Below are 23,769 nucleotides of genomic sequence, written 5' to 3'. Positions count from 1 at the left end.
TAAAATTTCGGAGCTGTCAAAACAGGGGCACATGCCAGCAAAGCCTTACAATTTTCAAAAGCCTGCTAACAGGGCTCAGACCACTGAAAAATAACTTCGGACTCAATAAATCGGTAAGAGGTGAGACTACACTGGCAAAATTGTCGCAAAAACTCCGATAATATTCCACCATGCCGAGAAATCGTTGCAATTCACGACGAGTGGTGGGAGCTGGAAAGTTACAAATAGCTTCTAGCCTACCTTAGTCTCAATGGGCTTTACACAACCATTTCCCACTACCTTACACAAATAGGTAACGGTTGCCTTCGCAAATTCAGATTTAGCGAGATTAACTGTAAGATTAGCCTTTGCTAAACGAGAAAAAAATTGAGATCTACAGAGGTGTAGGTGTTTTGCTTTTTTTTCACTACCATGATGGACAGCAGTGTTTACTTTAATTGGGCTCTTGAAACGTGACTTTTCAACACTAAGGTGCTTTATTTATTATTATTTTTATTTTTTTTTAATTTTGTATTTTTTTTTAAACCATCTGTAACAATGTGTTTTCGGAACTTGTTATAGCAAAAAAGTCAGCAGAAAAAAAAAATCTGGTATTGTTGTTTATAGATTGATAAGAACAAAGATTCTCTTATTTCTGATCTAGTCACGTGTCTTTTCTCTTATTGAATATTGATACTAGAGCAAAAGAAGGCACAGTGCTGAGCCATAAGTTATGAAAGACTGTTAAGAAAATATCACTCATAAAAAAAAAAAAAATTAAGTTGTTTCTAATCACTCTTTTCTCTCTCTCTGCTCCTCCAGATATGGTCCTGTTTCATTTGTTCCTTTATAGTTTTACTTAGTTTCCACTCAGTCATGTTCACACACATATTCCCTCATCCATACACTTCACATACACCTTACATTATGACATTCTCATACCTCATTCCTTTTTATTTGTTTAAAGTTAATAGATTTTTTGTTTACAATAAATTACCTTATTTTAATGGCCTTTACCTGTTTGTGTCCCCTCATTTTTGCCACAGGCTATATGAGCTGGCCTGGGACAACAGACACATCAAGAATCAGCGTATAAATCACAACAATGGTGACAATCCACAAAATAAATAAACAGATGTTCTGAACTTCACAAAACATGCTACTAAAACTTTAGACAAAAGCAAAAATACAAGCACTTTGAGTGTTATTGACAGCAAAGCTCAAAATATTTTAAACCCAAACTGTTCTCCTTATATTCTCCTTATATTCTGGTTGTCACACCACTGTTCAATTTTATAGAGTACATCAAAGGAAAAAATGTAATACACTCATATATCTAAATGTCACGGGTGACGAAAGCCGGAACTATAGGCCGGGAAGTTGTTGTGGCAGGGGAGCACTTCCGGTGTAACACAAGGCCGGTTCCTGGAATGGAGGATAATTAGGGTAATTGCTGGCAGCTGTGCGGGGGAAAATATGGAAGCAGGCGATTGGACCAGGAGGGAAATAAAAAGAGTTGGTGTTTGAGAGAAGTGGCGCAGAGAGGAAGGATTGGGGAAGACGCAGGAGGAAGGGAGGAAGGATTGGTGAAGATGGAGGAAGGAGAGCGGAAGGATCGGTGAAGAAGCAGTAGTGGCCAGCGGGAAGGATCCTGAAGGGACGATTGGACCATGAGGATATAAAGAGGTTTGTGTTGAGAGGAAGAGCAGCGGTGGGGGAGCGGAGAGTAAACAGGGCAGACACAGCAGAGTTTTCTGTGGAGATACAACAGGGAAGTGGCCAGCGGTGGAGAACACTGGACCTACGGAGATAAGTGACAGTCTTCCTTTATCGAATATGACATGAGGATTCACTATAGTATTGTTGGGTGGGAAAGTCATTACACTCTGTCTATTTCTGAGGAGGTTGTAACTCAACTGTGGCTGAAGGCATTATCCTGTGAAAGAAGAAGAGCTTGATTATATCTGTAACAGAGTTTTCATCCGCCGGGGTTTTCGTCTGGGCCCACACGCTGCCTTAACGTTTGGGGTTTGGGAATGAAGTGCTGGTTATTTTTCATCATGTGTGCAGTTGAGTGTTTTTGCAGTGTATGCACGAGTGGAGGGAAGTTGCAGATTGTGTGGTACCCAAAAGAACAGAGCTTCGATGTTACTGAACTCCTACTGAATCCATACTGATCCACTCTGCCTACCAGTTTCTGCTGAAGTCCCGCTAAGCCACACCTCCGCTGCTGCATCTAGTCCTGTATCCGGGAGGAAAGCGTGAGCATACTGAATCTATACTAATCCAGTCTTTTTACCAGTCTATGCTAAAGTCCTGTTGGGTCAGGGAACCGAGCCACATCCTCGCTGCTGCATCCAGTCCTGTATTCAGGAAGGAAGAGTGGGCATATTGAACCCATACTAATCTATTCTGTTTACCAGTCTATGCTGAAGTCTCGCTGGTCCAGCGACTCCAGTCCAATCTCCATTGCTGTCCTCTAGTCTGGACCTGTCGATGCAGGAGGGCCGGTCGGCCTGATCTCTCTCCTTGAGATTGCCTTTTTAATTAAATAAATATACTTGGGATTACTTTTATTCTGTTGTCTGTTTTCCTTGGGCGGCAGGGTAGCTCCTCAGGGGGGAGGTACAGTAGAAGAGGAGTGTCGGTTGGCAAGTAGCGCCCCTACACTATCTGGCCTGTGACAAGTGGCATAGTCGGCAGGATTCCCACCTTGAGTTGAGCACCCGTATTCCAGGAGATTGCGGACGAAAAGGCACCAGCGGCTAGACCCCAAGTTATGCTGGTCCTTATGGGAGCACCTTGGGTGCAAAGGTTCGGAGGGCCCGGATCAGAGTTGAGCCCACATGAGTGGGAAAACCCAGACTGAATATTTGGCCATAGGCAGTGGTACCAGGGGGACCAGAACTAGTGGCAGATGGAGGATCTCTTTCGTCCTCGCCTCAACACTCCCAGCGAGACAACTGGGAACAACCACCAATGAGATATGGATTGTGGGTCTCTGTGCAGATGTTCTAGGGACTAGAACTAATTGGTGGGGGAGGATGTCACGGGGTGACGGAAGCCGGAACTATAGGCCGGGAAGTTGTTGTGGCAGGGGAGCACTTCCGGTGTAACACAAGGCCGGTTCCGGGGATACATGGAAGCAGGAAAATTACGCTGGAATGGAGGATAATGAGGGTAATTGCTGGCAGCTGTGCGGGGGAAAATATGGAAGCAGGCGATTGGACCAGGAGGGAAATAAAGAGTTGGTTTTTTGAGAGAAGTGGTGCAGAGAGGAAGGATTGGGGAAAACGCAGGAGGAAGGGAGGAAGGATCGGTGAAGATGGAGGAAGGAGAGCGGAAGGATCGGTGAAGACGCAGTAGTGGCCAGCGGGAAGGATCCTGAAGGGACGATTGGACCATGAGGATATAAAGAGGTTTGGTTTAAGAGGAAGGGCAGCGTTGGGGGAGTGGAGAGTGAACCGGGAAGACACAGCAGAGTTTTCTGTGGAGATACAACAGGGAAGTGGCCAGCAGTGGAGAACACTGGACCTACGGAGATAAGTGACAGTCTTTATCAAATATGACATAAGGATTCACTATATTATTATTGGGTGGGACAGTCATTACACTCTGTCTATTTCTGAGGAGGTTTTAACTCTACTGTGGCTGAAGACATTATCCTGTGAAAGAGGAGTGTTTTTGATGTGAAATTGCAGTGCAGAGCTTGTTTATATCTGTAACAGAGTTTTCATCCGCCGGGGTTTTCGTCTGGGCCCACACGCTGCTTTAACGTTTGGGGTTTGGGAATGCAGTGCTAGTTATTTTTCATCACGTGTGCAGTTGAGTGTTTTTGCAGTGTATGCACGAGTGGAGGGAAGTTGCAGATTGTGTGGTACCCAACCGAACAGAGCTTCTTCGACGTTACTGAACTCCTACTGAATCCATACTGATCCACTCTGCCTACCAGTTTCTGCTGAAGTCCCGCTGAGCCACACCTCCGCTGCTGCATCTAGTCCTGTATCCGGGAGGAAAGCGTGAGCATACTGATTCTATACTAATCCAGTCTTTTTACCAGTCTATGCTGAAGTCCTGTTGAGTCAGGGAACCGAGCCACATCATCAATGCTGCATCCAGTCCTGTATTCAGGAAGGAAGAGTGAGCATATTGAACCCATACTAATCTATTCTGTTTACCAGTCTATGCTGAAGTCTCGCTGGTCCAGCGACTCGAGTCCAATCTCCATTGCTGTCCTCTGGTCGGCCGGATGTCTCTCTCCTTGAGATTGCCTTTTTTAATTAAATATACTTGATTACTTTTATTCTGTCCGTTTTCCTTGGGCGGCGGGGTAGCTCCTCAGGGGGGAGGTACAGTAGAAGAGGAGTGTCGGTTGGCAAGTAGCGCCCCTACACTATCTGGCCTGTGACATAAACCCCAAATGAATCCAGCAACACTTTAAGCTAATATTACAAATTATGGCTATTAGAATCAGCCATAATCATTTGACCACCAACATAAATGCTGCTACAACAGATGTATCTTAAAGACACAGATATAAGAACCAAACAAAAGTTAATGTACAAAAGTCAAGGTTCAGGAGCAAAACTAAGGAGCCCGAGCTTGACCAGTTTGTGAATGAGCTGTTGAGGTATGATGGTGTTGAATGCTGAACTGAAATCTATGAACAGCATTTTGACGTATGAGTCATTTTTGTCTATATGTGTGAGTGCTGAGTGGCTGGCAGTGGTGATGGCATCATCAGTCGACTGGTTGGACCGATATGCAAACTGGAAGAGGTAGGAGGGAAGACTTGATGTGGTGCATGACTAGCCGTTCAAAGCACTTCATGAGGATGAAAGTAAGTGCGACAGGATGGTAGTCTTTGAAGCAGGACAGAGATGGCTTCTTGGGGACTGGAATGATGGTGGTGGCTGTACGAGTGCTTAAAGACAGGTAGACGTGATGACGTCTGTTGTGTGCTGGTTGGTGCTAGGCTGCTGTCAGATGGGTGCTGCTGGGGTGCTGCTTGGGTGCTGGGCCCGAGGCGCGGTGGTGACTGTGAGCACTCTGGGTCGGGTGTCTCTGGGCTGGAGGGCAGTGTTTGAGCTCTGTGGATCTGCTCTGGTTCTTGTCTGGTCAGGAGCAGCTCTCTCATCTGCTCTTTCAGGGCCTGGATCTCACTGTGCTGCTGCTCTCTCTCCTCCTGTAACTCTCTGAGCATCTGCTTCATCTCTAGTGTTAGATGCTCTCTGTCCTGTAGCTGAAGACTCAGTGTGGCCAGCTCTTTCTGATAGCTGTCTTTCTCTGTCTGTAATCGTTTGACTTGCTGTGTGAGGACTGTCAGTCTCTGTGTGATGTGCTCTGAGTTTAGCTGGAGTTGGGTGTGATGGTCCTCTCTGAGCTGCACCATCTCCATCTCCAGACTTGTGAAGTGCTCATGGGGGGGAGTGAGGGGTCCTGAGCAGGGCTCTCTGCAGGACTGGGCTTTAGATCTGGGCTACTGCTCTGTGTATTCTGCAGATTAGACTTTTAGTTATTGAAATATGTTCTCAGGGCAGCATTGCATCTTATTGCTTCTCTCAGTCATCCAATCAGCGACAGCAGGAGGCAGGACATGGATTATTTGATTTTTTTTTTCTCAGGACGCGGGAGAATCACGCTAAGGAGATCGTTGCAGTTAAGGTAATGTTATGTTTTCTGTTGAACTATATTTGATTATTACATTAAAATGTCAAAAATATTGAAGTATTCGGATTTTAAGTTAAGGTAATGTTGTGTTTTATGTTGAACTATATTAGATTATTACATTAAAATGTCTAGATAATGAAGTATATATAACAAGTAAGGTTAAAGCTTATTTTTTCTATCGAGCTGTTATTTAACTAGCTAGCTAAATAATGTAAGTAAGCTAACTCACAACATTAGCTAGCTAGCTCTGAGAAAGGATAATAGCTAATGTTAGCTTATATTCTAATATCACTTTTACCGGCTATAATAGCAAGTTACGCTGCTGTGGTATTGTTGCTGTTCCCAGAGCATTTTTTCATAGCTAACGTTACATACAACAAAATGCTTGGCTGCATTTTTTTATGCATATATTCTAATACTGGTTTTAGAGCACCTTGTCGTATTTAAGTGCAACATTAATTTGCTGCTTTAAGGGTATTTTTGCAGCATAAATTCTAATACTTCCTTTAGGGTACCTTACCGTATCTCCATGCAACATTCATTTGCTGCTCTTAGCTCATTTTTGTTGCAGATATTCTAATGCCACCCTCAGGGCACCTTACTGTATCTCCGTGCAATCATTTGCTGCTCTCAGCGCATTTTTGTTGCAGATATTCTAATGCTGCTCTCAGGGCACCTCACCGTAACTCCATGCAATCATTTGCTGCTCTAAGCGCGGTTTTGTTGCAGATATTCTAATGCTGCTCTCAGGGCACCTTACCTTAACTCCATGCAATCATTTGCTGCTCTTAGTACGTTTTTGTTGCAGATATTCTAATGGTGCTCTCAGGGCACCTTACCGTATCTCCGTGCAATCATTTGCTGCTCTTAGCGCGTTTATGTTGCAGATATTCTAATGCTGCTCTGAAGGCACCTTACCGTAACTCCATGCAATCATTTGCTGCTCTAAGCACGGTTTTGTTGCAGATATTCTAATGGTGCTCTCAGGGCACCTTACCGTATCTCCGTGCAATCATTTGCTGCTCTTAGCGCATTTTTGTTGCAGATATTCTAATGCTGCTCTCAGGGCACCTTACCGTAACTCCATGCAATCATTTGCTGCTCTAAGCACAGTTTTGTTGCAGATATTCTAATGCTGCTCTCAGGGCACCTTACCATATCTCCATGCAATCATTTGCTGCTCTAAGCACAGTTTTGTTGCAGATATTCTAATGCTGCTCTCAGGGCACCTTACCGTAACTCCATGCAATCATTTGGTGCTCTTAGTGCTTTTTTGTTGCACATATTCTAATGCTGCTCTCAGGGTACCTTACCGTATCTACATGCAGTCATTTGCTGGTCTTAGCGCATTTTTGTTGCAGATATTCTAATGCCACCCTCAGGGCACCTTACCATATCTCTGTGCAATCATTTGCTGCTCTCAGCGCATTTTTGTTGCAGATATTCTAATGCTGCTCTCAGGGCACCTTACCGTAACTCCATGCAATCATTTGCTGCTCTAAGCGCGGTTTTGTTGCAGATATTCTAATGGTGCTCTCAGGGCACCTTACCGTATCTCCGTGCAATCATTTGCTGCTCTTAGCGCATTTTTGTTGCAGATATTCTAATGCTGCTCTCAGGGCACCTTACCGTAACTCCGTGCAATCATTTGCTGCTCTAAGCGCGGTTTTGTTGCAGATATTTTAATGCTGCTCTCAGGGCACCTTACCGTAACTCCATGCAATCATTTGCTGCTCTAAACACGTTTTTGTTGCAGATATTCTAATGGTGCTCTCAGGGCACCTTACCGTAACTCCGTGCAATCATTTGCTGCTCTTAGCGCATTTTTGTTGCACATATTCTAATGCTGCTCTCAGGGTACCTTACCGTATCTACATGCAGTCATTTGCTGGTCTTAGCGCATTTTTGTTGCAGATATTCTAATGCCACCCTCAGGGCACCTTACCATATCTCCATGTAATCATTTGCTGCTCTTAGCGCATTTTTGTTGCAGATATTCTAATGCTGCTCTCAGGGCACCTTACCGTAACTCCGTGCAATCATTTGCTGCTCTAAGCGCGGTTTTGTTGCAGATATTCTAATGCTGCTCTCAGGGCACCTTACCGTAACTCCATGCAATCATTTGCTGCTGTAAACACGTTTTTGTTGCAGATATTCTAATGGTGCTCTCAGGGCACCTTACCGTAACTCCGTGCAATCATTTGCTGCTCTTAGCGCATTTTTGTTGCACATATTCTAATGCTGCTCTCAGGGTACCTTACCGTATCTACATGCAGTCATTTGCTGGTCTTAGCGCATTTTTGTTGCAGATATTCTAATGCCACCCTCAGGGCACCTTACCATATCTCCATGTAATCATTTGCTGCTCTCAGCGCGTTTTTGTTGCAGATATTTTAATGCTGCTCTCAGGGCACCTTACCGTAACTCCATGCAGTCATTTGCTGCTCTTAGCGCATTTTTGTTTCAGATATTCTAATGCTGCTCTGAGGGCACCTTACCATATCTCCGTGCAATCATTTGCTGCTCTTGGCGCATTTTTGTTGCAGATATTCTAATACTGCTCTCAGGGCACCTTACCGTATTTACATGCAGTCATTTGCTGGTCTTAGCGCATTTTTGTTGCAGATATTATAATGCTGTTTTGAGGGCACATTATGACATTAGATCTACAATTGGCTGCTCTAAGGGTATTTCTGCAGTATAAATTCTAATACTGCCCTCAGGGCACCTTACCGTATCTCCATTCAACATTTATTTGCTGCTCCTAGCGCATTTTTGTTGCAGATATACTAATACTGCTCTGAGGGCACCTTATGACATTCAATCTACAATTGGCTGCTCTAAGGACATTTTTTCTGCATTCTTACTCTCATTTTAATACTGTTATCAGGTCCTTGTAGTATCTGCATGAAACATGAATTGGCTGCTCTAAGGACATTTTCGCTCAAAGCATTCTAGTACTGCTCTCAGGGCACCTAATTACCCAGGTGAAAAAGAATTCTATTAAAAATATACTTTAATAAAGTGTACTAAGTATATTTTCTACATTTTGTACTATTTTCGTCAAATCCAAGTATAGTTAAGTGTATTCAATTATGTATTAACTTCAACTTAACATCTATTTGACTACACTTCTAGTGTAAATAGTATACTAAAATGGAACAACTTTTTTTAAACTTCAAGTGCACTGAAATACACTAATGAAAATCAAGATTCATGAGCAATTAAGCACACTAACAGTACAATTGCATTGTATTGCCATTCTAATGGAAATACACTTAAAAGGCATTGCAGTGCAAATTATAGTTGCGTTTAAGTACATTTTGTGCATACTGCTATCATACTTATAATTACTATAAACTGTTAATTTAGTATGCCTCTGTAACATTTCAAGTGATCTACAAATGTACTTCCTAACTATATTTAGTGCTTTTAAAGTGTGCCACTATGACAATAATAATGTTTTTGAAGTGAAGTTCAATTACAACCTAAACATCATAGACACGTACTTTGAGTGCAATGTTATTATAGTTTAAGGTAGAAACAAATTGAAAGTACATTTCATTTGTAATTTTATCCCCATTTTGTTATACTTTAGCATGAATGTTGGTATTACACTACAAGTGTATTATATTACAATTCAGTTCAAGTACATTAAATCAACAGATTACAAATTGCATTTCAGAAAAGGATCTTTATTATTAACACAAAAGTAACACAAAAGCAGATATTGGCAAAAGGAGGAACCTTGAACAGTCGACTTTCTCTGAAATGCCGGGAACAGAACAATGGCAAAACAACTTACTACACTTGCATATCTAGCTCTGACTTGAGTTACTAGAGGCCTTGTAGCTCTCATTGTTGCACTTCCTCCGTAGAAGGGCCCGGATCTCTGCCACCTCGGTGTTGGGGAATCGCTCCCTCACTGCATCTGTGAAAACAGGAAAGAGACATGGGGATGAATTAAAACAGGATAGACAATGTATAACATTAACAAATCCATTATCATCAATCATTGTATTTCAATCAATCATGACAATGGATTTGGATTCGTAACTATGACATTACTGTACCTATAATTGCGTTGGTTTTTTCTGGCTCAAGCTGCTCCTTCAGCTCGCCTTTTTTTCCTTTCCCTGTGAGGGTTGCCTTGGCCAAAGTTTCCCTGCAAAATACCAATGTGGCCAGTTCCTGTGTGAAGAGGGACATCCTCCTCCCACTCAGCCTCTGATAGAGGCGTTTTGGGACTTGCACTAATGAGTTGCCCAATGACACCTGTGAAAACACACAAGCAGATTAACACAAAAGGTAAATTACAAACACTTCTCAATGGGGCAGGTTGGCACGTGTCTTGGCTACAAGTGTTTTAACACAAACAGTAACTCGAGCTATCTTGTAAGATTTGTGTATGCTTTCTGCACCCAATCATAACAAAGACATAACAAGGATTGGTATAAGGTCCTTCAGTCATACCATGTCTTCTTCACTGCCAGTGTGACTGCCAGTGCGCGGTGATTCGCTTTGGCTGGAAATCATGGAAGACAAAGGTGAATCTTCCATTTTGTTTAGGACTGTTTTGAGTGAAGACACCAGTCCTGGCAGCTCTAAAATAAAGTTATAGTATAAACAGGGTCAGTATCACATTATGACACAAAGAATAAGTATCACATTGTGACACAAAATAGCACCTTATAAATGTCATTTTACAACGGCTAGATCTGGTTTAACTTTTATTTATTTCTGATTGGATGAGGGTCCTTACTCATACTTTTCACAGCTAGCATGCATGTTTGACATGAATGCTCCACTCACTCAAAGCCACAGGGCAGTAAATCCATTATTGAGTGTGAAGATGGAGTAGGGCGAATGTTCAGTTTAGCTTGTGTAGTAAAGAGAAGCAAAGGGTTCCCAAGTTAAGTCAAATGTAAAATTGCATGACTTTCCCATAAAAACAAATTGAACTTCCATGACCAACTATGAATGGTGCAATAAACTAACTGACCAAGGATTTCAAATCACCCTCATAGCGTTCAAGCATCTTTTACTTTTTAGAGTGGGAGATGAATAAATGGTCATTGAAATTTGAATTGAAGTTGGGTTAACCACAACTGCTCAAGCAAGCAGTAAAGATATTAACCAGATATACACCAATTTTGCGTGGAAATTTATTTGTATTAAATGTATTTTGGCAAGACAATTTTAAACTGCTTAAAGAAAATTCCCTGATATTCCATGATTTTCCCCCAAAATTATCCTGATATAACTTTTCCTGAAAATCCATGATATTCCAAATATTCCATGACCTGTGGGAACCCTGCAAGCAACTGCTGCAAATTCTCATGTGAATAAGACCATATAGCCAGTCTTACTGGACCCTTCTCTTGACTGATATGTTGCGTTGCTTGGCAACAGAGATAGAAGATTAGAACTATTTCTTGGAGTGGATGAAATAAATAAATCTACATAAATGATTGAAAACACAATTTTATATATTCAATCGCCATGGAAGGGGAACAGATGTATAAACGCAATATGTCTTGTGGTTACAGTATTGGTACCTGCGCCAATTTGCCAGAGGCCTTGTAGTTATATCCGTACCAGGGCTGGGACGAACAAAGTTTCACGTGGAGCATTCTGAGATATTTTTTTTGCTGAATTACCGTGGAGTGTGAGTTGTGCTAAAAAATAAACTGTCGGGATAATCACACAGCACTTGCCGTAGGCTACACGTCCAATAATGACATGTCTGATTCACGAACTAATGACTCATTTGAACCGATTCACATAAATGAAAGGTTAAAACAACTGATCTGTCCAACACTGATCTCATGAGACATCTGAATCGGTGTATAACAAATCGGTACACTTTACAATAATGTTCCATTTATTAAATTCTAGTTACCTACATTAGTTATTTTTTTTTTAAGAAAAAGGTGAGTGGCAGAGTGTATTACTTTACGTTGTTGTTATTTTTATGTGAATGAAGAATTAAAAGATGCACTTTTTTCAGTAAGCTAGGACTAGGCCTATGTGTTTTCAACAAATGTTAAATTCTGTTGGTTCAGGAAGGACACCATGAGAGGCTGCTGGCTCCCACTGTCGCTGTTAATTTTTATTTATTTTTTGTTGGAAAAGCACTCTCTGTATTAGCTTAAAGCCCTCAAGTTTACATTGGTTACTGTATTCTTTCAATTGCTCTAAACAAGTATTTTGGGTGACCTTTTTTTTTATTGAATGTTAGACATCAATTTGTTGTTATTTTCATCTGAAAGAAGAATTACAAAATACACTTTTTTTTTTTAGTAAGCTAGGCCTATGTGTTTAAGGCTTCAAGGTTTTATCGAATGCTACCTCTGACTAAGAATGCATTACTTTGCACTTGTATAGTCTTTTATTTTGGACTTTTTTATAAATTGGTATTAGTCAATTAATGGGGAGATTATCGATAATCGCATCAAACCGAAATAGAATCGGACTGAAAAAAACAAAAAAAGACTTGTTAGATTAATCGATTCACCGAAAAATAATCGCTAAATTAATTGTTAAAAAAAATAATCCTTTATCCCAGCCCTTATCAGTACCAACCCACTGTCACTTTTACCATATTGCTTAATCAGTGAAATTCAAACAAGAAGTATTAACAGTAGTCAATGACGGCAAAAATTGCAGAGTTAAGTTGATTTTCAAATTTGTAATCTGGGAAGTCAGGTCTGTATTCCAAGACATAACACGTAACTTGCATGTTCTTTAAATTAAAGGGTTAGTTCACCCAAATAGCAAAATTATGTCATTAATAACTCACCCTCATATTGTTCCAAACCCGTGAGACCTCCATTTATCTTCAGAAGACAGTTTAAGATATTTTAGATTTAGTCCGAGAGTCCCTCCATTGAAGCTGTGTGTACGGTCTACTGTCCATGTCCAGAAGGGTAAGAAAAACATCATCAAAGTAGTCCATTTGACATCAGAGGATCAGTTAGAATATTTTGAAGCATCGAAAATACATTTTGGTCCAAAAATAGCAAAAACTACGACTTTATTCAGCATTGTCTTCTCTTCCGTGTCTGTTGTGAGAGAGTTCAAAACAAAGCAGTTTGTGATATCCGGTTCGCGAACGAATCACTCGATGTAACCGGATCTTTTTGAACCAGTTCACCAAATCGAACTGAATCGTTTTAAACTGTTCGCGTCTCCAATACGCATTAATCCACAAATGACTTAAGCTGTTAACTTTTTTAATGTGGCTGACACTCTCTCTGAGTTCAAACAAACCAATATCCCGGAGTAATTCATTTACTCAAACAGTACACTGACTGAACTGCTGTGAAGAGAGAACTCAAGATGAACACCGAGCCGAGCCAGATAATGAATGAAAGATTGATTGGTTCTCGAGTCAGGGACCGTTTCTGTCAGACGTGTCCGATTCAAGAACCGAGGAGCTGATGATACTGTGCATGTGTGATTCAGTGTGAAGCAGACCAACACACAGAGCGTCTGAACCGAACTGATTCTTTTGGTGATTGATTCTGAACTGATTCTGTGCTAATGTTATGAGCACGGGTAAACCGAAGGCTTGAATCAAGGGCAATCATCGCCAATGACGCCATTGTGTTGAGCGCAAAAGAACCGGTGAACCGTTTTCTTCAACCGGTTTATTGAATCGAACTTTCCGAAAGAAGTCAATGTTTTTTCAATGTTTTGTTCGTTATCTGGCTCGGCTCGGTGTTCATCTTTTTGTCGATATTGTCGACTAATCGTTCCATAACTGTTAAGTCATAAATCAAACTTACAGTCATTCCTAGCTTCACCACCCTCTTCTCCTGGCCAGACTGACTGGAAGACCATATATCCCCCCGTTTGAGGAAAGCGACACGCTTCTGGACTACTTCTTTGTAGTTTTCTGTGAAGAAGACACATAAAATACAAATTCAATGTGACCTTTTAATAATAAAAAAATATAATTTCAAGACAGCAATGTCACTGTCATTTAATTTATTTGTACTTTATTACTTTCATCAGTATTGGGCACTAATGTCCATAACCACCTTATGGCGGGAGTCCATCCCTCTGTACATTGAAAATGTCTCCTTGACACAACTGTATTTGTTCTATATTTTAGCCTGTTGCACCTTATAAATATGCTGTTCCGAACAACCGAATGACTTTAGTAACTTTGTCTTAACTAATTATAAGAATTTTCATTAAATGGTCATACTGCATAGCGACGACGAATTCCATTATACTAACGTTACTAGCTAACGTTTAACCTTCACTAGAACCTAAGCCAAACACTTCAAAGATAAGCTATGGGTCTGTAAACGCTAGGGTTGGAGCGTTCTCTATAGGAGGACTTATTAATTATGGCGTTTTTCCATTACATTATACCTGCTCGACTCGCCTCGACACACTGCGTCCGTTTTCCATTGCAGATTTTAGTATCTCCTCAAAAGCATGGCTGTTCGTCTTATATGCCGGCTCGACGGACACACCAGCACACAAGTAACGTTATAAACATCAGCCTATGTAAGTGGCCTGATGTTTATACTTGTGCGCTGGTCTGTGCGTGGAGCCGTCATGTGTGTGTGTACGTAGGCTACGGCGAAGCTCTGCCTGGAGCCTCCGCGGAACTGTAAAAAAAGCGGCGCCAACTGCCGTGACCTAACGCGACACACACACAGAACGTAGAAGGTGTGTTGTTGTTGCCACAGTCAGAAGACACGTTTTGTTTCAAATGATGCTGGAGGCAGCAAAAAAAAAAACCCCGCTGGCTAAACTGTTTAAAAAAAAGCGGGTTTGTTCAGGACCCCCCCACCCCACCCTTCGCTTTCACAACAAAGTTTGGTATTGTCTCAGCTCGCTTGGAAACTAACGTTAGCTGAGGTGGTAATAAAAAAAGTACCTGTTAGCAGGTACTTTTTTTCGTAAGAGTCGAGGCGAGTTGAGCAGGTACCATGTAAAGGAAAAGCGCCATGTTTCAAGCACTTCATCTTCAGTAACGTTTAATTACATGGCAGTAGTCGGTTAGTTAATGTTACAAAGAGTATTCCGAATATTTCCAATGTTTTAGAACTTACCCGCCATGAACAGCAGTTTGGCTGCAACCGGCTTCGGATCTTGCCTGCGTTTAGCTGGCAAAATCACCTCTATCCAGGGGGGGTAGGTCCAATTCCTGGGTCCATTCGTAGCCATCTATTGCTTAGTCTTGATTTTTGAATCTTGATCTGTTGCAGTGCACAACAATAGTTATTCAAATATGCCACCTGTACAATCAAACTACAAGTCCTACTTATTGGTCACTAATAAGAAAATACCAAGGACAACAGAATACAGACACAGGAAGGTAATTATAATTTGTATAATTATTTTTTTTATATGTTTTCTTGTTCTTCTTCTTATAATTATGGTTGTAGTCGGCCTACTACTTCTACAATAATACTAATAATAATTATAATAATAAATAAAATAATATTAAGAAAGCCCTAGTATAGCAGTACTTCTAATAATATTAATAATAAATAATAATGGAAATAATAGGATAATGATATACTGTCTTGAAATTGTCTTTTGTTTCAGGGAAAAGGCAGAAGACATAAACAGTACAAGCAGTACCTTTGCAGCACTGGTGTTGAAGTCCCTGACAGAATTTTAGGATGTCATGACAGAGAAGTATGCTAGCATATATGATGATGTAAAGATTTTATTTTGTGCAGTGACATGGATGGTGACAGTTGTTTTGCTTACAGCCTCCAGTTCACCATGATGCACCACTGCAGCCAACAGCAGGAAAAAGAAAGAGAGCTGACAGTAAGGTCAGGACACTGACAATGCATAATTCATTCCTTATAGCCTAACTGTCTATTCTTTACTTTTTTACTTTGTAACAATGTGACCAACAATTGTTGAATTACTTACATTTGGATGGTTTCCTAGACATTAGTAGGCCTGTGTGCCAGTCTATAGGCGAATGTAATGTTCTACCCTGTAACTACTCATGTCTGAACCTGATGTCTGTTTGGAAACTTACTGTAAACCCTAACGCTCAAAATAATCAATTGGTTTGAGTAGGACAAACTTAAATTAAACTAATTAGTTCAGTCAAATTAACTTTTATGAGTATTTAGCACTTTCTTTTTCTTTCAAGTTCACATAACTGATATATTTTAAGTAAACTGATCTGTTTCATTGTTTTGAGTTTTATGAAATGATTTATTTTAATTTAAACAAACTTAAGTTTAACTGAAACGGCTGTGATGTCTGTTTCCCAGCACTTGAATAGAAGAGTAAATGCTAAAATTAAGTGTAATATATTGTTTTTTTTTGTGCAAAATTATTGTTAAGTGGGATATTGAGTATTGATTAATGTTTTGTGCTAATTTAGAAGAATTTCTGTTCATGTTGGTTTTAGGACAGTAACTATCATGGTGACGTGGTGCATGCGGCTTGATTTGAGAGCAAATAAAATCTTTATATTGTTGCACTCATACAGCAGGTGCTGTATAACATATTATTGTTAGCATGATAACAAAATAGTATGTTAGCAAACAAGCTTGTTAAAATAAAGTTAATACTAATGAAAGTGTTCACATTGAGATTATATGAAGGTTTAAAGTTAATTGTATGAAATAGTGTATTCAGATTTTAATTGTTTTTAACTTGAAATCTTTAAGTATAAACTTAAAATCTACCAGATCTGCTTACTTAAACTTTGAATTTCAATTTGATGGAACAATGTATGATATTCACATAAATCATACACCAAATTGCTCAGGATGGCCAAGAAAAGTGGGTTTCTGTCTATGTGTTTGTGTGTGCAATACAATATGGGGCAGAGTGTAGTACAACAAAATATCTAGTAGTAGTAACATATAGGTTAGTGGCAATAGTGTGCAGAATAAAAAAAAAACATGCAGGTCAGGACACAGGTATTACACATTTGTTCACCATGCTAGTTTATTGGTATTTTGTATTTTGAGGAACTGACTCCCACAACGTAACAAACTAGCTCACACATTTTTCTCATTTCAGAGTGGAGCGGTTGGAGCAAGTTGCTTTACTTTTAGTGTTTTAAGATCCCACTCAATACCAAAATAACACCAGATTCAGTGACTAACTTGCCACATACTTTGTGCAAACTTCAGAATGGATCAGCTGCTGAGGACGATGTGGTTGATATAGGAGAGCATCAGACCATGCAAGAACCAGAGGCTGAGAGACCCAACCCAAATCCGTCACAGGTAAGATTACAATTAATTATAGGCTATCGTCCATCTTTGTGCGTTTAGTTTATCTTTTACAGAAGTGATTTGCTATGATGACTCGATGGACACAATCTGAACAACAAATTTCATTCTTCTGCCATAGAATAGAATAGAATTACAAAGACTTTATTTTCATGTCAGGCACTTCCATTTTGCTCAGCAGGCCACAATAAAAACAATTTATCAAAACCCATCAGAGACTAATACTAAACTAAAAATGGTTAAATGAACCCATATGTAAAAGTGCTCGATCCCAAGGGTTCCCAGAATAATACATACATTTCATGTGTAATCATATTTAGAAAATAACATATCACAAATAATTATAATCTTTTACTAGTGTTAGATTTTGCTCAGGTAGTAGAGCAAAGTTAATGTGTTCTGTGTCATTCATATAGGGCATTTTTAAATAACTAGAAACTTGACAAGATATGATAAACCTGAATACTAGAGAATGTTTTGTTCATTGTACTGAATGTTTTTTTCAATCTCAATGTGTCATTTTGTAGGATGGAAATTGTGGAGATGACCTTTTGTACCCTGGAGCACCAATTACCAAAGGTCAAAGTTTGCTCCTTCTAATGGCTTACGTCCTGAGGCATAACCTGACCGGGATTGCTCTGGACCATCTTTTAAGAATTTTTCATGAACTTTTCCCTGCACTGATACCAGCAACCTCATATCTCTTCCATAAATCCTATGGCCAATATGGCGAGTATGTGCCCCATTTCTACTGCCATCAGTGTTCAAATTATATTGGAACAAAAGAATGTGGTTTGACACAGTGTGTTCTGTGTGAGACAGAATTTGGTGTGGAAGCTAGTCTAGAAAAGGGTTCATATTTTTTGGTTATCAGTTTGTCTTTGCAAATTAAAGAGATTCTGGAAAATCCCAACATCAAAATCCAAAGACATACATCAACTCCAGGTTTTATTTGTGATGTGCAATGTGGAGGGGAGTATAGGAGGCTTAAAGATAGTGGTGAAATAGGTGATGATGACATCAGTCTGATCTGGAACAGTGATGGGATCCCTGTTTTTAAAAGCTCTAGATGCCAAATATGGCCTATTCAGTGCCAAATCATAGAGCTACACCCTACAGAGAGGAAGAACAACATATGTGTTCCTTGTCTTTGGTTTGGAGAGAGCAAGCCTAATATACAGACTCTCCTAATTCCATTTGTAAAAGAGCTACAGGAACTTCAAAGTAATGGGATCACCTGGGGAGATGGTTGCACTTCAAAGGTGCATGCACTTGTATGTAGTGCAGATTCAGTTGCAAGGCCACTTCTCCAAAATAAGAAACAGTTTAATGGCATTTATGGCTGTGACTTCTGTTACCACAGAGGTGGAGGCTCCTATCCATATGTTATTCCTGAACCCCGTCTTACCTCTGTTGGTAGACAGCTGACTTCTCTGTGGTTAGATTCCACAAACCATCAGCATGGTTGGTACATAGGCACCCAAACTGAGCAGATCGACGAAGTGCTTAAAAAAATTTCACCACCAACTGAGATCACAAGAGTACCACGATCTATGCAAGAAAGAAAGTTCTGGAAGGCGTCTGAGTGGAGGTCGTTTCTTTTGTTTTATGCTTTGCCTGTTTTAAATGGCATCCTCCCCAGAAAATACTGGAATCATCTTTTCCTTTTGGTTTTTGCAGTATATCATCTACTGCAAGAAAGGATCAGAGAGGCAGAGGTGGTGATTGCCGAGCAGGCATTGAAAAAATTTGTCAGGGAGTTTCAGGGGTTATATGGCACAGCAAATGTGTCATTTAATGTGCACCTCATGACACACTTGGCTGCGAGTGTGAGGAACTGGGGACCATTGTGGGCCACATCCACATTTTCCTTTGAATCTTTTAACGGTACCCTGTTGACATATTTCAATGGCACAACTCATGTCCCTGTCCAAATAATGAAAAGGTACCTTAGGGAAAGGAGTCTCACAAAGAAAGGAGCAACAGTTATGCATAATGCCAATGAGTATGTCAAAGATCTTTTCTATGAACTACAGGGGAGAAATTGTTTAACTGACAAATCAGTTCAGATCAGTGCCCATGTCAGAGTTTTTGGTAAATCAGTACAGAAAGATGTCTCGGTTTTACACATGCTTGCAATAGATGACCTACTAGGTGTTAGAGTGAAACAAGCCTCCTGCTACAACCGTTTCATTGTGAATGGAATACTGTATCACTCTGACACAAACAACCGCCTACAGAAAAGAATCAACTCTGTTGTTGAGTTGCAGAATGGCACATTAGTCAGAATTGTGAATTTGGTCGTTTCTGGTGCAACACACTGTGTTTTGGTCAAGGAGCTTGTTAAGTCTGGAAGGAAGCTGTGCAGAGACACAACACTTAATATTGCATCAAGCTTTGTGTATGAAGTGTCTGGATGGATGGCATACACTATATTGCACTCAGAGTCATTGACACGCAAATGTGTCATGGTTGAATCCAGGGAGAAGGTATATGTTATTCCTCTGCCAAACAACATTGAACGAGACTAATGTGGCATCAAGAAAATTGAATACTGCCAAGAAGTCCCAGAATTCCTGAGACCTATTGAATTGACTTGTAAATACAATATCTGTACAAAGAATTACAGTTCTTTACCTGTTACATAAAGTGACCCTTCTGTCAATCAAGTGTTTGTGCATTAATACAAGATGTAACAGTAAACAAAATGAGCTTGTCTTACTCACTGCAGCATTGTAGCATATGACCCTTTAAGAAATCAGCCTAACAATGTCAATACACTTTCCATTAGTAGGCTACAGTAAATTAATAAATATCTAAATTTCCACTAAAAGTGTTTGAATTTTAGCATATTTTATGACAGTACTGTGATATGCTAATAAATGTACACTTATATTTTAGTGCACTTTGTTTACAGTGTACTAAGATTACACTACAGATGAAGGGAAATCATTGTACACTTTAATAAATTATACTTTGTATTACAAATAAACGTACTTACTAAAAGTACACTAAATTACCACTATACATTTTTGTATTTTAACATATTTTATGAGAGTACTCTGATATGCCACTAGAAATACACTTATTTTAGTGTGTACTGTATAAAGTGTACAGAAGTCACACTTCCAATGAAGTGAGAACATAGTACACTTTAAAAAAGTATACTAACAATATATTTCCAAAAAATATACTTCCCATAAGTACACTGAATAGCCACTCTAAGTATGTCAAATTTAATATACTTAAAAAAAAATCTTCAATACAATTTAAAATACATTAACAACAAAGTACACTTTCAAAAAGTACATTTAAAAAATAATTTGATTACTGATAAATTAGTAGACTTACTGTTTGGACTATTAAGTTGAACTTAACTACATATTTTTTGAAGTATACTTTTAAAAAGTACAAATCAAATACTCTTTAAATAAAGTACAACAAGTAGAAGAATACTTGTTTTATAATTCATGTACTTCATTCATATTTCAAATACACTAAAGTATACTACTTTTTTACCTGGGATAGATTTACATCTAACATTAATTGGCTGCTCTATGGGCATTAGTTGCACACTTTCTTATACTACTGCATCCCTACTCATATACATTCTAATACTGGTCTTAGAGCACCTTATCTAAATGTAGTATCTAAATGTAATAACACAAATCTCAGGACACTTCATATGCTACTTTCTGTGTAGTACTGAAATTTGCAAACATACAACTAGTTTTCTTCTAATCTAGTAAGATTCAGGTATGCTGTGTCTATTTCTGAAGTGTTTTGTAAAATTGTTTTCTTAAAGCTGTTTTGTTTATATCAACTGCAGATTATGGAGCAGCTATGGATCGAGGGCATCCGAAGGAAACTGAGAATAGAAAAAGATTCCCGTGTTTCCACAGATATCAAAATTGTTCATGGGGACAAGAAAACTGAGTTTATGGAGAACTATGTAGAAGAACTACAGAAGAAAACAAAGACCTTTTTCTTGGCAGCAAAACAGAGCAGCAAAAATTATTATTTCCATGCCTGTGAAAGAGGCAACAAACCAACAGGAAAAAGCATGGGCAAGGCATGTGAAACAAGGGCCAATTCCTGTGAAGCCTATGTGTCGTTTAAATTTATAAAGGAGACTGGTTTCACAGCAGTAGTAGTTCGGCAGCAATTAACACACACAGGACATGATTTGTCAAACCCTGAAGAGAGGAAGAAAAATGCAATTAATCCAGAATTGTTAGGATTTGTCGAAATATGGCTGACACAAGGTCTATCCATATCACAGATTGTCATAAAAAGTAGTGATTGGGCATGTAGTCGGGGTTACACCGATAAGCATGACAGACATTTCTTCCTAACTCCAGAAGATGTAAGGTTGGTAAACGCCATCTCCGTATCTTCACTTTGCTGGACATTAATGATGCTGTCAGTGTGGAAAAGCTGGTGACAGGTGAACTGAAAGAAAAGATTTGCTTTTTTCAACCTTTGACAAAAGACCAGCCACTGGTTATTGTTGTCCAGACACCACAACAGAAGGCTCTACTCCAAGAGAACCCCCACCCCATGGTTTTTATGGACGCATCCTACAAAGGTTTGACATCATATGGGTATGCACTGTATGCCCTTGTACTTGTCAATCAAACTGGAAGAGGAGTGCCATTTACGTACCTAATAATGAGCCAGGAATCCTCAGCAATAGTTGAGCTTAGCTTGAACATGCTTTGTTCAAGAAATCCAAACTTTTACCCAAGGTGAGAACAGTTCTTTTCAAAAGTCCAATACCCATACAAGCACAAAGGAGTTGTAATACTGAGAGATAACTGAATACCTTTTGTAACTTAAACAATGTTCAACTTACTACATTTACCTAGATGAAATTGTGATACTCCAGTATTCTGCAATATTATTATCTAGGACTTATTTTTCCTAGGTCAGTTATGATCGACAGAGACTTAAAAGAGCTCAATGCCATAAGAGAAGTTTTCCCCAAAACCAAAGTTCTCCTCTGTTGGTTTCATGTTCTCCAGGTACTGATTGCATTTAAGAAATGCACAAGAAGGTCCTTTGAACATTTCTGTTTGGTTGTAAATAAATTGATTTACAATTTTGATATCATATGGCTGCTGTAGCTTCTGAAAAAAAAACAATGGAGCCTCATTTAAAGTGCCATATATTGTGTATTAAAGGCTGTACATCGCTGAGTTACATCAAGAGATGGTGTGAACCTGTCACCTGACAAAAGACATGTCGTCATTCATGCCATGACCTCAATGAAAGCTTGCATAACGGTAACTACAATAGATATATAAAATTGTATGCGTCTCAATATCTGCTATTACCCTTGTTTCGTTTTTGTTGGGTACTCTAAACTGGCAACCATAATATATGGTATGGTTTGATTTCAGGAGGAAGATTTTGTGACAGTTTCCACTAGCATGTGCAATGACCTTGATGCCCAGCTTGGCAGCAATCGAGTGACAACATACCTGAAGGTGCACTGGCTTCCACATGCAGCGCTATGGGCCAATTTTGGACGACTATTTGAGCACAACAACAGCGACACCAACAACAAGGCAGAGAGGTAGTCAAAGATTAATAATCATGTTTTTTCAAACAAAAAGTAACTCATGATCGGGAACATTTGGTTCCCTAGACGGCACATTTCTCTTCTAGTCTGCCACTGAACACAATTTTTCTGGTCACATTTGGAACTTTTTTTTTTTTTTTGTATTTACAAATTAAGTTATCATTTCCAAGGTTTCCAATATCAAAATCTTAGCTCCCCAACACTGAGTAAGTATTGTTTTCTCAATCTGTGAATTACTCATAACAGTATATTATTGTTTTCCCCTTTTAGGTTTTTTCTGGGGCTTAAATACCAGTTCCTAAGAGGAGAGGCAAACAGAAGAGTTGATCAACTTCTTCACTTGCTATGTGGTGATATTCAAAAATATTATTGGTAAGGCCATTACCAAATATTATTTGGTAATGTTATCTTTCAGATACTTGAAACGACTAATTCTATGCTCACAATACTGTCCTCTGTTACATGTCCTGCATGAATGGAATTAAATGAGAATTGAATTAAAAATGATCAATTTCTGTGATTTAAAAAGGTCAATACTATATTTAATTTTATACACAATAATGCCTGTTATCCTCAGACTAAATGCTCTTTTGTTAATGTAGCTAGCTGGACGACTTGGCAGACGCAGGAAGACTGAGGATCTCCTCGTCAGCATCAACATCTACAGCAGCCAAGAACACAGTGGGACAGCAGATCCTGACAAATGAGCAAGGAATGTGCTCTGTGCAAACTCAGATTCAACTTGGAATACTGTGGATCTAGTCAAGATGCAGTGTGACTGTGGATTGTATGATAAGGGAAATGTATGCACACATATAGTCTCCGCATACACTGAAGCACAGAAATGTATTGATATTGCACAGCTACGTATTGACATGGCTAGAGATATTGTTGCCAAAAACCAGTACCACATTGATGGTGATTTCATTACTGTTCACTCCACTGAAGTAAGTGCCACATTTGTATTTACTGGTGACCCTGCCTTTTGTACCTGTGCTGTCAACAGTTACGGTCAAAAGTGTGTGTGCTTACATGTTGCTGACAGCCTGCAAACTACCAACAATTCACATTCTACATGTCCCACTGATGGAAACGAAAATCTGTTTGTGCCAACAAATGTCACTGCACAAGTTCAACTTCAGTCTATGCTGACAGATTTACTGGAGTGGAGCAAATCAGAAAATTACATGTATAGTAGTGACCTGTAAACTACAGTGAAGAGGGCACACACAGTGGCCTTCAATCGTTTTGGAATTGTGTCAAGAAAACGAAAAATACATGCACTTCATGCTTATC

The 23,769-nt window shown here is 39.5% G+C and overlaps 1 protein-coding gene and 1 long non-coding RNA gene across 2 annotated transcripts; both read left to right on the top strand.

The window, feature by feature from the left end:
- Positions 1-5,614: 5,614 nt before the first annotated feature.
- LOC132095904 (uncharacterized) lies at positions 5,615-22,463 on the top strand. The gene is made up of 4 exons (XR_009422524.1): positions 5,615-5,643; positions 20,719-21,913; positions 22,073-22,174; positions 22,292-22,463. It is a non-coding gene; the product is annotated as an uncharacterized LOC132095904 (long non-coding RNA).
- LOC132096933 (uncharacterized) lies at positions 14,815-17,993 on the top strand. Its single transcript, XM_059502618.1, has 6 exons — positions 14,815-14,989; positions 15,223-15,315; positions 15,393-15,458; positions 16,788-16,883; positions 17,417-17,702; positions 17,929-17,993. Exons 1-6 carry the CDS (start codon positions 14,903-14,905, stop codon positions 17,991-17,993), a joined length of 693 nt encoding a protein of 230 aa, XP_059358601.1. The 5' UTR covers positions 14,815-14,902.
- Positions 22,464-23,769: the final 1,306 nt, after the last annotated feature.

The sequence above is a fragment of the Carassius carassius genome, chromosome 20 (assembly GCF_963082965.1).
Source record: "Carassius carassius chromosome 20, fCarCar2.1, whole genome shotgun sequence".
Classification (NCBI taxonomy): domain Eukaryota; kingdom Metazoa; phylum Chordata; class Actinopteri; order Cypriniformes; family Cyprinidae; genus Carassius; species Carassius carassius.
The sequence above is the reverse complement of the archived record's forward strand: the minus strand, read 5'-3'. Positions and strand labels throughout refer to the sequence as shown.

Coding starts and splice junctions, on each gene's coding strand:
- LOC132096933 (XM_059502618.1), top strand. CDS start 14,903: ATGCCACCTGTACAATCAAACTACAAGTCCTACTTATTGGTCACTAAT. Junction 16,884..17,416: donor CCAACCCAAATCCGTCACAG/GTAAGATTACAA, acceptor GTCATTTTGTAG/GATGGAAATTGTGGAGATGA. Junction 17,703..17,928: donor TTTGACACAGTGTGTTCTGT/GTGAGACAGAAT, acceptor GATCTGGAACAG/TGATGGGATCCCTGTTTTTA.